Source organism: Onychomys torridus, chromosome 12 (genome assembly GCF_903995425.1).
Source record: "Onychomys torridus chromosome 12, mOncTor1.1, whole genome shotgun sequence".
Taxonomy (NCBI): Eukaryota; Metazoa; Chordata; class Mammalia; order Rodentia; family Cricetidae; genus Onychomys; species Onychomys torridus.
In genome coordinates this window covers 9,906,059-9,919,111 of record NC_050454.1, presented here as the reverse complement: position 1 = coordinate 9,919,111, position 13,053 = coordinate 9,906,059, and the positions used below count along the sequence as shown (strand labels likewise).

Here is a 13,053-nt window from a genome sequence, read left to right as displayed (position 1 = left end):
CCTAGCATGGGTGACAGCTCACAAAGCTGGGAACCTGGAGCACTCTGCACAGCCTGTAAGTAGCTCCACAGGTTGGACAGTGTCCTTTCCAAGTGACTCTGGTCAACACCCCCTCCCGGCAGCTCTGCTGGTTTCTGCTTCTTCCAGGCAGCTGGTCTGGTCTCAAAGTCTTTTGCAGCTCAGCTTCCCTCTGTCTGAGGGGCAATCTCAGCTTTTGTTGCTTGCTCTGGAGGAGAGGGGCCTTAGTGAATCTGGTCAGTTCCAGGGACTTCCTGAAGCTGTTTTGAGTTGTTTACCTTCCTGCTAAGGAACATCCCTGGAAGATGAAAAGTTTTAATCCTGGATGAAACTGTTGTATAGCAATATCCAAAATTAGTTTTTTTTTTTTAATTTCTGTATTTTAAACTCCATATCAAAATTAAACATTTGGCACTGGAAAGAGGGCTTAGTGATTAAGAGTGCTGGCTACTCTGGCAGAGGACTCAGCATGTGAATGGTGACTTACAACTGTCCATGACTTCAGTTCATGGAATCTGATGCCCTCTTCGAGCCCCCAGGAGTACCAGGTCACAAGTCGTGCATATACATACATGTGGGCAAAATAGCTACACACATAAAATTAAATAACTCTAAAAAATATTTAAAAATTAAAATTCCTGTCTTCTCCTTAGCAGAATCCTTAATTTACTTTGCCCAAAACAGTGAGCAACCTGGGAACATGAGCTCTAATGGCAGCATTGCAAAGGATTCCAGAAGAATAGGAATTACAAGACAACCATTAATCTTATTAGCAGCTGGTATTTGTTTACGGAACTTAACTGACCTAACTTGTAAAACATCTTGTAAAGCCACACCAAGTGAGCCTGTTTCCTTCACAGCTCCAGTTGTGAGCCCCCCAACCATTAACACTGTTTATGTCTCCCTAGTTCACAACAGGCTCCTATATCCATCATAACCATGTGTTGGGCATAAAATTTTAGAACGAGACACATGCAGTAGAATGGCTTCCCACCACCTGAGAGGAACTTGCCCATATCCACGTGAGATACAGTGGCCAGTTTTCCTGACTCCCAGTGAAGTCCTGCATACTATTGCATTGAGCATGTTTTTTTTCAAAACGGACCTGTGGACTTTGAGGTAAGGGTAAGATTTGGAGGAAAAGAGGCTAGCAGGAGTGAAGGAAGGAACATCTAAGTCATTCTGCTGAGTTCCTCGTTTCTGAATTAAAGCGAAGAAGGATAGTCTTCCTGCCTGATTGCCTTACCCCAAATCATGCCACTTGAAGAAAGATTACATTACTGAGGCTAAGAAACACTAAGAAGTTAGGGGAGTGTAAGTCAGAGCTGAGTGCAAGCCCCAGACTGTGCTTACATTGAGGTGTATTTGTGTTCAGTATAGCTGAGCTCCACCAGTGCAGCTGCTAGCATATTACTGAGAGTATCACTAGATCCCCTCATCCCTGGCTCTGCCTTCAGTCGTGACCTCGCAGAGCCTTGGGGCACCTGAGTTAATGCACCACTTCCCACATCTCTGGAGAAAATCCAGCCACGGCAAACACAAAGATATCCAGCAGCAGATGTGGAGTAATAACTGTATGCAAATGAGCTGTGGAAACTGATCCTGATCCCACTGGAGAGGGACTGTAGAAACAGGAGGGGGCCCTAGGAAAATCAGGCAATGAGCTTTGCAGCCACGGCGAACATCATAGAGCTTGCCTTCTCCTGGCTGCCTGGTTGTCATAGAAACCCATGCTTATGGTTTCTGAGTACCATTCGCTCTAAGAGAATGCTTACATTAGTCTACCCCTGTGTTGTTGGGAGATGTAGAACAATCCAGGTCTATGAAACACACCTTTGCTGAGGGCCTACTATGTGACAGAGTCTGGGAACAAGGATGAATGCAGAGCCCCCTCTCCACCTTAGAAATAATGTGTCTCACAGGGAAGGAAGGAAGGGCAACAGGTAGCTGTCATGGAAGTTATCCGTGTTCCAGCACAGGTGTGGAGCCAGGAGCCGAGCACTGCTTTCCCCTAACCCCCGCCCCAGATCTTATCCTCGTCGGGGGAGATTATATTTATACAGAGCTTCACGTGAAAGATTAGAAAGAGCTTGGGAGTAGCAAGCTGGGCTGAACATTCTAGGGACTAGCCCCATCCAGCAGAGGCATGGAAGCATAGCAGACTCCCCAGTCTGATAAACAAATCCAGCTTCCCAGCATAATGAGGTTTGAGAATTACTGTCAAGCGCCATTAACTCATACTTCCCCACTTCCAAATGTGCTGATTCGCGTCCTCTTCAGCTGACATTATCGTGGCATCGACTCAATGAGTTTGCTGAGCAGAAAGTAAGTGAAGGGAGTTGAGCAGGAAAAAGAGCTCCAGAAGGGAGAGAAAGCTATTTTCAGCATGACAAGGACTCACTTAAGAATCTGCTTTGTCAAGTGGACCTCTGAGTGACTGTCACCCACGGTGCTTCCTAAGTGCGTGATCGCGACAAGTGACTTCAGCATTTTCCATGGCAGCCTTTTGCTCCTGTGTTTATATGTATGCTAGAGAGAGAGTTTTCGTTTATTTTTGTGTAGATCTAGCTTTTCCAAAGGGTCTTCCACAGTGGCTAATAGGTAGTAGCGGCTTGATACTGTGGTTGGTTATATACATAGTCATTTGAGTCTTATAATATTGTATGAATTTCTTTGATGAAACCTTGCAGGCTTGGGATAGATCCTTGGCGTGTAAAATACATCAGCAGAATGCCACTTTAAACCCTAAAGGTAACTTCAGGCTAAATCCAGGTGCTTACCAAAGAAGCTACTTGCTTCTCAGGTCACATTTTGCACACACTGTATGTGGCTGGCTACTGGGGTAAGCCATACCTCCAATTCCAGAATTTTGACCAAATCCAGGGTCCTTCACACAGAATCTTGGCTGACTCTCTCAGCTGCCTATGTAATACCAGGTGTAGATGCATGCCCCGACAGTCAAGACTCAGGTAGTTACTTTACAGCGATGTATATGCACCTAATAGTAGTAACGTTTTGTCCACTCAGTTGACCAAATTAGGGAAGTTTGGTTTTTCATGTGGAACTGAAGTAAATAGTATTCCTTCTCCCATATAAACCTTACTATTGAATTCCTTATGATCTCTCTGGGGAAAGTCACACAGCTGTGCATGATGACTATCAGTCTGGAAAAATTTGCAGTGTTAAAAGTCATTAACGGAACAGAGTAATTTAACCTATAAAAAAAAAGAAGTGTTTTATTTGGTTTACTTTAAGATGAATTTCAATAGCAACAACAGGAACCAGCCTTGCTTCATCTTAGAGACATCCGGTTCCCTGACATGGCAGAACTTCCCCAGCAGCCCACCCTTACCCCAGTTGCTGGTGGCCCCTTCCTCATGCTGACACACCATGTCAGGATGGGAAGTGTGTGGACCAATCCCCTCTTGCCTCTGACCCCCGTTATCCTAGGAATGGCTGCTTTCTCTCCATACTCCTTTCCATCTCCTCCACCTTTGATAGACGTATGTCAGTAAAGGATACCTCAGCGAGGCTCCCCAGGTGCTGTCCCACATGGTTTTTCCAGCAGCTTCTTCCTTTGTAGCTGCAAGCACTCAGGTGCTCTCAGCATGGTGCTATTGCACAAAGGGTTTTTGTAAGAATTAACTGGAAGGTTAAAATACCTCTTCCAAAGGCTTATGTTATCTCCCCTTTTGGATGAGCAAATTGCAGTCAGACAGACACACAGACTTATTTGTGCTAGCATCCAGATTCCAAACCTAGAGGCTTGACTTCAGCCTGTCAGCTCACCCAGTGTGAGCAAGCGGTTTTGCAGGGACTGCTTTTCCCCGTGGACAGTCACTTATAGAACTAACTCAGACAGGCTCGTGGTCTGCTCAGGCTTCTCTCTCCACCTTGGTTCCTCTACCTGCATCCGGGACTCTGTAGTCGTGTATCATATTTTTCACCCAGGAGTAAAGTTGTGTATAATGAACAAGTAGAATTGCTCCTAAAGTCATGTCAGGACGGTATGGGTGGGAGCAGGGGAGCTGAAGTATCAAAAGCCAAAGGAGAAGTTGAGTGTGGTGAACGTATCTGCAACCCCGGCACTTGGAAGCTGAGAAAGGCAGATCGAATGTTGTGAGTTTAAAGCCACCCTTGGCTACATAGCCAGCCTGGGCTAGGTAGCAAGACCCTGTCTCAAAGACCAATAAGAGCAGATCAAGTGCAAGCTGGGTCATTTGGCTGTGGCAGCAGGTTTGTCCATCACTGTATTTAGATCAGGCGGTCGGCAGGATACAGACTATCTGCTGGTAAAGCCTTGACTTTCTGTTGGCAGCAATCCATTAAACTGCACAACCTCGTGGAGGACCACAACAAAGTCCAGGTCACCATCGCTGTAAAAGGCAAAGGTAAGTGACCCAGGCTATGGTTGTACAGCAGACCGTTCGTCTTTGTTATCAACGATGGAACTTCTTTCTGACTAAACCCAGGGATTGCGAGTATGAGGAGAAGAATGAGGCATCTGACTCATAACATTGCAGGAGGCTAAGACTATAGATGCCTACCTCACATCTGGAGAACCCTGAGAGTGACCGCCCTGTTCAGCTTGGAGCCCCAGGCCTGGCTTGCCTCACCCTCTTCCAAAGTTTGCTCAGACTGCTCCTACACATCATTGTCTTCATAGATTTCAGCTTCAAATTCTCTCTGCCCTCCATACTTCACAGAATTGGATATTCATGTGAACACTAAAGGCTCCTTTATCTTTTTCAACCAGCTATATCCCAAAGACCTTGCCTCATACATTCCAAGCTGTCATCTGGAAGGGAGGCTTGAATGGAACCTTTTGATGCTGATTGCCTGCACTCTTGGCATTTGCTCTGAGCTAGCTTGGAGTAGGGTAGCCACAGTTATGTGTAAGGAAAAAGAACTGCAGCAAGGGCGGCAGGTCTCATGTCACCTCAAAATGCTCTCAGGATTCCAGGGCCCAGACAGAGCAAGTAGCAGCCAGGGGCTCCCCGCTCTTGACCGATGCTCTGAAAAATTTACTTTGCATGGAGCCTGGCTGGGTACCAGTTTCCAAAGAGGACCTTGTTACTCTTCATCCATTTCTAAGCCCCAAGAAACAATTTCCTAATCTAATCCCCTGGTGATTTTCAGTTGAGTGGAAAGGGGCCCTGGGCAGGTGAATAGATAGGGTAGGTCTTGCCCAAGTGGAAAATAAGCAGATGGGAGTTCTTAGTTATTTTAATTCTTAAGAGAAAACAGGAAAAGGCCCAGACAGTCATGGAAGTTTTGCTGTCACCTAGGTCTTCAGGAGCTGGAATCCCGTTTGCTGGTTCCAGGGGATATTCTCATTCTTCCAGGGAAAATTTCATTGCCCTGTGATGCTGTCCTGATCGATGGGAGTTGTGTGGTGAATGAAGGAATGCTCACAGGTAGGCTGCTGTCACCCAGCATCCTCTTCCTTACCCAACAGCTAGCCCAAACTTTAGCAAATCAGATCAACTCTCCCTGTTTGGCTAGGATCAAGCCCTGTGCTGAGACATGAAGTGGATAAGGGAGATCCATGCTGCCTTTCTATTTAAACAAAGACAAAGAACTCGCAAGCAGACAGTGCCGGTTAACAATAGGAATAAGCCACAAAACAGAAACCTAGAGGAACCGATTGCTATCCCTTGGGGTTTATTGCTGAATGGTGGCATGAAGGAGTTAATGGAAGGAGGTTTGGTAGCATGAGCAGGTGGAAATGCGGTCTCTTCCTAAATCTGAGGATAGTTCTATCTGCATAAAAGCAAAGCACAGCCTAAAAAATTGTCGGGTCTCAGTCAAAAGGGAGGAGAAATTTGCCTAGCCATGGTGGGAACTCCTTAGAACTGGGTCTCCCCGGAAAGATCCAGTGAGCTTTAGCATAGGCAACAGTCTGCTGCTCTGTTCTTCAGATTCACAGCCCCTGTGGCTCTCACAGCAGCACATTTTAAGGAGAGACTATTTGGAAGCATGAAGCTAAAAGCTGTTTGTCCTTTGTGCTGATGGATGGTTAAACTTGCCTGCTTCTCTCTAGTAGAAAGCTGGGAAGAAGTGCACACAAACCTTGAACATGACCTGAGTGTAACGGAAATCCACTGTCTGCTCTTAAATTGTTCATTATAAGCAAATCTTAATATTTACAAATGACTCTACTTAATTTAAAATGGGGACAGAATGTAGGAAACCTAGATATGTTTGCTATACTTATGAACTATCTCCTTTAGTGCATTGAAATCAACCTGCCTTGTGGTGGTGGGAATGAATGTTGCCATAGTACCCAATGTGCAGACCTCCAGTGAAGAAACATGTTGGGTGGCCTCTGTCCCATGTGTGCCCACAGCCCAAGTATGCCTGCCCTCTGAGTGCTTTTCTCATTGGGTGACAGAGAGCATGACATGGGGACCTCAGGAAAGAGAAACAACAGTTCCTTCGCCTTTCATGATCTACAGGATTTGCCCTGAGCCCTAGGAAATGCCAGAGTGTTTCAGAGAGTTAAAACTGATCTAAATGAACTTGAATGACAATGGGCTTTTCCTATGTTCACTTATAGCAAAACTAAAGTCACCAGCACCAATATCTGCATATTCTGAGTGCTGAAAAAAAAGATCCATTTTAGAGTCAGACTCAGTGGAACAGAAATATATATGAAACTAACTCTCTGTATCTTGTTAATTTCTTCAAAAGCACATAAATCCCATCATGCACTTTCTTTTGTGTGGGAAATGGACCCCACTGGCATACATACTGTGAAAGCATCCAGATAGAGCTATCATGTTAAGAATCAGTATGGTCAGTGCTAGGGTATGTGTCCACAAATACAACTCAGATGCATCTTTTTTCCACTTGCAAAATAACCCTTTGCAGATACAGATATTTATGTAAAAATAGTACATAAACACTCCTAGTATCCTATAGTAACATGTTTTATAAGTAAAATTTATATCTCACTTCAACATGCTATCAAACAAGTTAGGCTAGGAGCCATTAAAATGCCAGCTTACAAACGAAGGAACAGAGTTGAACACAGACCAGGGCTACGCAATGATTAGTCATGGAATCAGAACTGGAGCAGGCACTTGTTCCCAAACACAGAGTGGCACTTGAGTGCAGAAGGAGAGTCTGAGGTGGGGAAGCGGCTGTCACCATTTTGACCCTGTCACCCTTTGCTCTATGCAGGTTCCCTCCCACAGCACCCATCTGTGGGATTTTCTCCTGAGCTGTCACTGATTTGCAAAAAGCTTGACTTCCTTTCCTAACGAGGCTTGGTGTTTATTTGGATGCAAGTCAGTGACCTTGCACCAGTTCCCCTTGACTCCATCTGGCTTCGAAGTCCTCCAGGACATCAGAGTGGAATGCTACAGGTCTTCTTGTGGTTGTAGTCTCCCGGAGTCTGGGAGGCTGAGGCCTGACGCCCAGTTCCTATGGCCTCATTGAGTGTTCTCATTGCCCACTAAGGTGCACTCCCTTTTCTTAGGGACACATGGTGCACAAGTCACCTTGGGATCCCCTTCCTGCTCTTTCAGGACTGGTAATTTAGGTGGAAATGCAGGAGAGGGATGGCATGGGGAAGCAAAGGGCTTTCTAACTCCCTGGAAGTCTCTAGAATCCATGACCAAACTTACACATGATTTTCAGGACTCAGAGGCCAGTTTCCAACTTCCCTGTCCCTTGTACCTTTTCCCTGAGGCAATGGCTCCTTTAGGACCTTGCTTTCCTCAAGGGGGAGGAGGCAAGACACAAAGGGGCATATGATGGGGGAGAATCCATTCGTACTTACCATTTTCTTAGTTTTAGCACATGCTCTTTTACACCAACATTTTTTTCACACATTTCCATCTACTCTGCAGTTCTTTTAGGTGGGTGAATACGAGGCCAAGAGAAGAGGAGAAATAATTTGTCTATATGCACACAGGATGGAAGTAGTGCCTCACCGATCTATTAGCAGAAAATCTGCTGGAGATACAGCAGTGAGCAGGGCCGGCAAGGTTGCTGGAGCAAATGGAAAACATGAAAGTCAGAAATGACATACATTCCTAATAACCGCTTCATGAAGAAAAAACACCTACGCCAGCACATGGCTTCCCCAGAGCCTATGCTTCTAGCCAGTGCCTTCTGGTTGGTTCTCTTGGGGATGCATATGTGAGCGAGGACAGCATTTTCCTTCCCCCTCTACTCATGAAAGAGCTGGTTGACTTGAAGCCTCGGTTTAGGACAGATGCAGTGATCTGAGAGGAATACACAGGATTTTTTTCCCTCTGCAGTCTTTCTGAATTGATAGTCTGCCACACGAGCTTGTAAGCGATGGGTAGATCATACCTATTCCTCTCCCTCCTCCCACTTTTTTCTTCTCTTCTTCTTGCCCCCCCAACCCCGCTTTGTCTTGATGTTTATCTGTTTACTTCATCTGAGTTTCTGAAATGCCTTTATGTGCCAGGCACTGTGCTGGGATCAGTGAGATGAAGGAAAGCTGGCTGCACTGGCAGACCATTTTCTGTCAAATGGTCCCAGTGATGCCATAAACAAGAACGTGGCATTTTGGGCATCGTCACTATGAAGTGGCATCCAGCTCCATGGGGACGTGGAAGAACCTCTATCTGGCAGTTGGCTGAGGTCTCAAGGTCCCTGGCGCCAACTCTATAATGGAGAGTGCACAGTCAAAGGACTTCCTTCTGAAACATAAACCTCCTCCTGGTACCCTAATCTTCTGCAGGTGAATTCATCTCTTCTTGGACTCCCCAGAAAAGCCCAGGCATGAGAGTCTTAATAATACACGGGAAGTGTTAATTCTCTGTAAATTTATGTGCCTGGAGTGTCATTTCCGTAACAGTATCTCGTGGTGACTTCATTTGATCAGCGCCTGTCTGATTCCAATTTCACTGGGGTATATAAAAGAAAACTAGTTGCTACTATCATATTAGGCAAAGCAATATTCTGGATTAATATTTCTTGTCACAAAGTAATCTGTAAGTATCTACACATTATAGGGGCTGACTTGCAAAACAGCGCAGTACAATTATTTAGAGACTTGCCAAAGGTTCTGTCTCTCCTACAGGGTCATTTTGGACGCAATTGGTAAATCTGCACAGTGGAGGGGCATCATCACTGTTTTAAGGAAAATGGAGTAAGGACAATGTTCAGCTCAGGGGATATGCTGAAGAATATTCAAGACCTCAATAAAATGTTATAGTTTCTTAAGCCTTACAATGTAAATATTCTCCTCACTAGGAAGCTGGCTTTGAAAGAACAGTAATAGAAAAACCTAAGTAATTGCTTTTCTTCAACTCAGACATATATTTAGCAGATAACACATTTTTAAGCCTATTATATGCCATAGAGTAAAATGAGGAGTATAGAAAGTTCTTTATGACAAAGTTCTTGCCCTCATAGAAAGAAATGTAAATATAATCAATATAATGCCATTTCTAAATTAGAAAGATGACATATTCTTTTGCTAGTTGAACATTTAACTAAGGACTGATGAAATTTTTAGTTTGTTCTAGTATGTTTTAAATCTGGGAACTAGGAATTGTTATTCACATTTTTTTTTTTTTTTTTTTTACTGTGAAATGAGTTCTTTTGAACTTTTAGCTTGCTTTGCTTTCTTTGTGCCTCCAACATTCTGTCTTACAGAATGTCACCTTCCTTGAGAAGGGGATAGAGACTGTGGCAGCCAAGAGTAGGAGGTGGACTTAGGGATCAGAAAGGACCCTGCTCAGCTGGAACCTTAATGGGGATAAGCCTGTGAGGCCTTTGAAACTCTGATGGGTTTGGGGAATCTAAAAAGAATGTGGGGTTTATTTTGCGATGGCAAGGGGAAAGAAATTATTTTCGTAGAAAATGGAATGATGGTGTTCTGGATAGTTTTTTGTTGACTTGACATAGCTAAAGTCATCTGAGAGGAGGGTGCTTCAATTAAGAAAGTGCTTTTATAATATGGAGCTGAAGGCAAGCCTGTAGGTCATTTTCTGGCAATTGGTGGGGAAGGGCCCAACCCATTGTGGGTGGTGCCAGCCTCAGGCTGGTGGTCCTGGGTTCTGTAAGAAAGGAGACTGATCAAGCGAGCCAGTAAGCAGCTCCCCTTCATGGTCTCTGCATCAGCTCCTGCCTCCAGGTTCCTGCCCTGTTTCAGTTCCTGTCCTGGCTTTCTTCAAGGATGGAGTATACTGTGGAAGTGTAAGCTAACTCTTTCCTCCCCAACTTGCATTTTGCTCATGGTGCTTCATCACAGCAATAGAAACCCCAACTTGGACAAATGGAATGGTGGCTTTGTTGGGAGTCACCTGGAAAATGTACAGAAGGATTATAATTTTCCAGCTTGGGACCATGAGCTTTATGAGGACCAGGCTTCTGCGTTCTGTTTATCATTATATTCCCTGCACTTAGCAGAAAAGGTGCTTTATTTCTGGCACAGAAATTTGTGGAATAAGCAGGAAAAATGTGTGGATGCATAGATAAATGAAAGGCAAGTGGAAACATGTTTACAGCTTCTGCAACCAGGCTGGGTGATGGATGCTTGGGATATGGCTAGGTGATAATTTAACTGCTCATTAAATTATGATAACAAACTGCACATTCCACATAGAGGAGTGATAAGCAGAATTTAAGGAAATATTTTAACTAGAACCAAGTCTACCAGTGTATGAACCACGGTCATCGCTGACTAGTCAGTCATTTGACTCATGGGATGAGTGATAAAATGGTTGTGGTGATACAGTGTGACACTGGCCTGCACTTGTTCTGAATAACTACCTGAGTTTACACAGCATCAACAAAATGCAACCTTCTTTAGGAGAAAGTATACCTGTTACAAAGACGCCATTGCCCCACACGGAGAACACGATGCCCTGGAAAACCCACAGCTTGGAGGACTACCGGAAACACACGCTTTTCTGTGGAACGGAAGTGATCCAGGTCAAGCCATCTGGCCAGGGACCTGTTAGGGCCGTTGTTTTGCAGACAGGTGAGTGGATCCAACTTTTGTAAATTTGCGCTGTGCTGGAGGTGGGGAGAATTGGAGGTAGGAAATTTTGCTTAGGATTTTGGAGTTTGTCATATTCTGGTGATGGCAGCTATACTCTTTCCTAACCAGAGCCTTGTGATTCTGAGTTGCTGTTACCTTAAGTTGAATGTTCATTGTTAAACCCTTGTATGTGTTGAGTGGCATGCATAGATGTTGTAAATGTCCTTAAAGGCTTGTGTCTGTAGGCTTCTCTTTTGTTCCTCCATGCTTCCTCTGGGTGTTTCCCTGTAAAGCCATGCCGGCCACAACAACTAGGAAGGATTGTTCATCTCTGAAAGTTGCTTGCTGGATACCAAGTGCTCTGTGGATACTTTAGAGTCAGGGGTCTGTAGCTGGAAGGTTTCTCCAGTCCTGCAGCCGCTTATAAAATAATCACTCAGAGGCTTAATATTATTTACAAACTGTATGACCTATGGCAGGCCTCTTGCTAGCTAGCTCTTATATCTTAAATTAACCCATTTCTATTAATCTGTTTTGCCACATATTCTGTGGCTTTACCGGTCTGCTAACATGTTGCTCCTTGGGCAGCAGGCTGGCCTCTCCCCAGACTCCATTTTTCTCCTTCCTGTCTCTCTCCTTGGATTTCCCTCCTGCCTCTAAACTGCCTTATCATAGGCCAAAGCAGCTTATTTACTAACCAATGGGAACAACACATATTGATAGTATACAGAAAGATATCCCACAGCAGGGGTCTACACATGAACTTGTCTTGCATCGTTTCTCTGTGAACAGCATCAGGATCTAGCCCAGCTGTGAGCATCATCTTCAACCTCTCTCTTTCAGACCAAATGGGCATCAACTCCTAAGGACTCTGCTACCACCTGCTGAGTCACGGTCCCCTGGCCTCCTCTGTCACAGCTGTCATTTATGCAGGCTTTGTCACGTCATGTCTACAGCATCCTAAAGAAATACTTTGACTGCTTCCTTTCAGTTCTTGCTCTAATCTCTCTCTAAACTGTTGCTCAGCTTGTCATCACAGACACATTTCCTTAGCTTAGTTTGTATGTTCGTATCATGCTCAGAATGTTTTCATAGTTATATTCATTTTCTTTTTCCCACATGAAATTACACAACCAAGGCCTCCCTTGACCTGGCCCTGGCTCAGTGTGTTTTTGCTGCTACACGCATCCATAGACAAAAATCCCGCATCTTTTTGTTTGGAGCTATGCTTTAATTTGCTCTGCTATTCAATTATGTTAGCTGAAAACTATTTTAATTTAAAATATGGCTTTTATGTTAAAACAAGTTTTGGGACCCCTCGGCCAGGTGTCTAAACAATGCTATTTCCCTTTAGCAAGAAGCTGAATTAAGAAACTATACTTTTCTATGAGTGTTTCTAAGTGCTTAGATGGCAACATATGGGGAAATGATCCTCCAGAGTCCAGAAAATCGTGTTTGAGAAAACGGTGTGTCCAGCAAGAAATAGGGATAAGGCACACCTTATAGTTATAAAACTAGCTCATATTTAAAATAGAGACCAGCTGTTCATTTTAGTCAACAAGTGAACATACATTAAATGCTGTATAAGTTACCAAATTAACATTTGTTCCTTTAAGGCAGGTTATGGTATGATGTAAAAGACAGAGGTATGTACTTACAGTAACTTCCAGTTAACTAAACTATGGAGTGGTGAGAGACGCCATATGACCAAGATGTGCAAGGAATAAATTACATCTGGTTCAAGTATGGACATGGAATTCAGGAAACACTTTTTGAGAAGGTGGCATTTGAAACCAAGCCTGATAGGGTGAGGGAGCATTTGGCCAATCTATGAGAGTTAGAGAGATAGGCACAAAATAGAAAACGCAAGGGGCTTCTGGGACCATTCAATAGTTAAGTTAGTCTATCAAGATAGAAGGTGATGATGTTGAAAAGGACTTTCAGTAGTGTGTCTAGGACTTTGAGCTTCGGTCTAAGGAAATCAGTTCCTTGGAAGGCTTTGGAGCACACGAAAGTCGTGATGAAAGCCCATGAAGTTATATTTTAAAGAAATCACTCGCCTATGC

At 44.2% G+C, this 13,053-nt stretch overlaps 1 protein-coding gene across 2 annotated transcripts in view; it reads left to right on the top strand.

The window, feature by feature from the left end:
• Atp13a5 (ATPase 13A5) overlaps positions 1-13,053 on the top strand; it is a 123,304-nt gene that overhangs the window by 37,012 nt on the left and 73,239 nt on the right. For both annotated transcript variants that reach the window (XM_036203568.1, XM_036203569.1), the window contains exons 8-10: positions 4,337-4,409; positions 5,307-5,435; positions 10,817-10,987. In XM_036203568.1, coding sequence (XP_036059461.1) covers positions 4,337-4,409; positions 5,307-5,435; positions 10,817-10,987 — 373 coding nt within the window. The remainder of the gene's footprint in view (positions 1-4,336; positions 4,410-5,306; positions 5,436-10,816; positions 10,988-13,053) is intronic.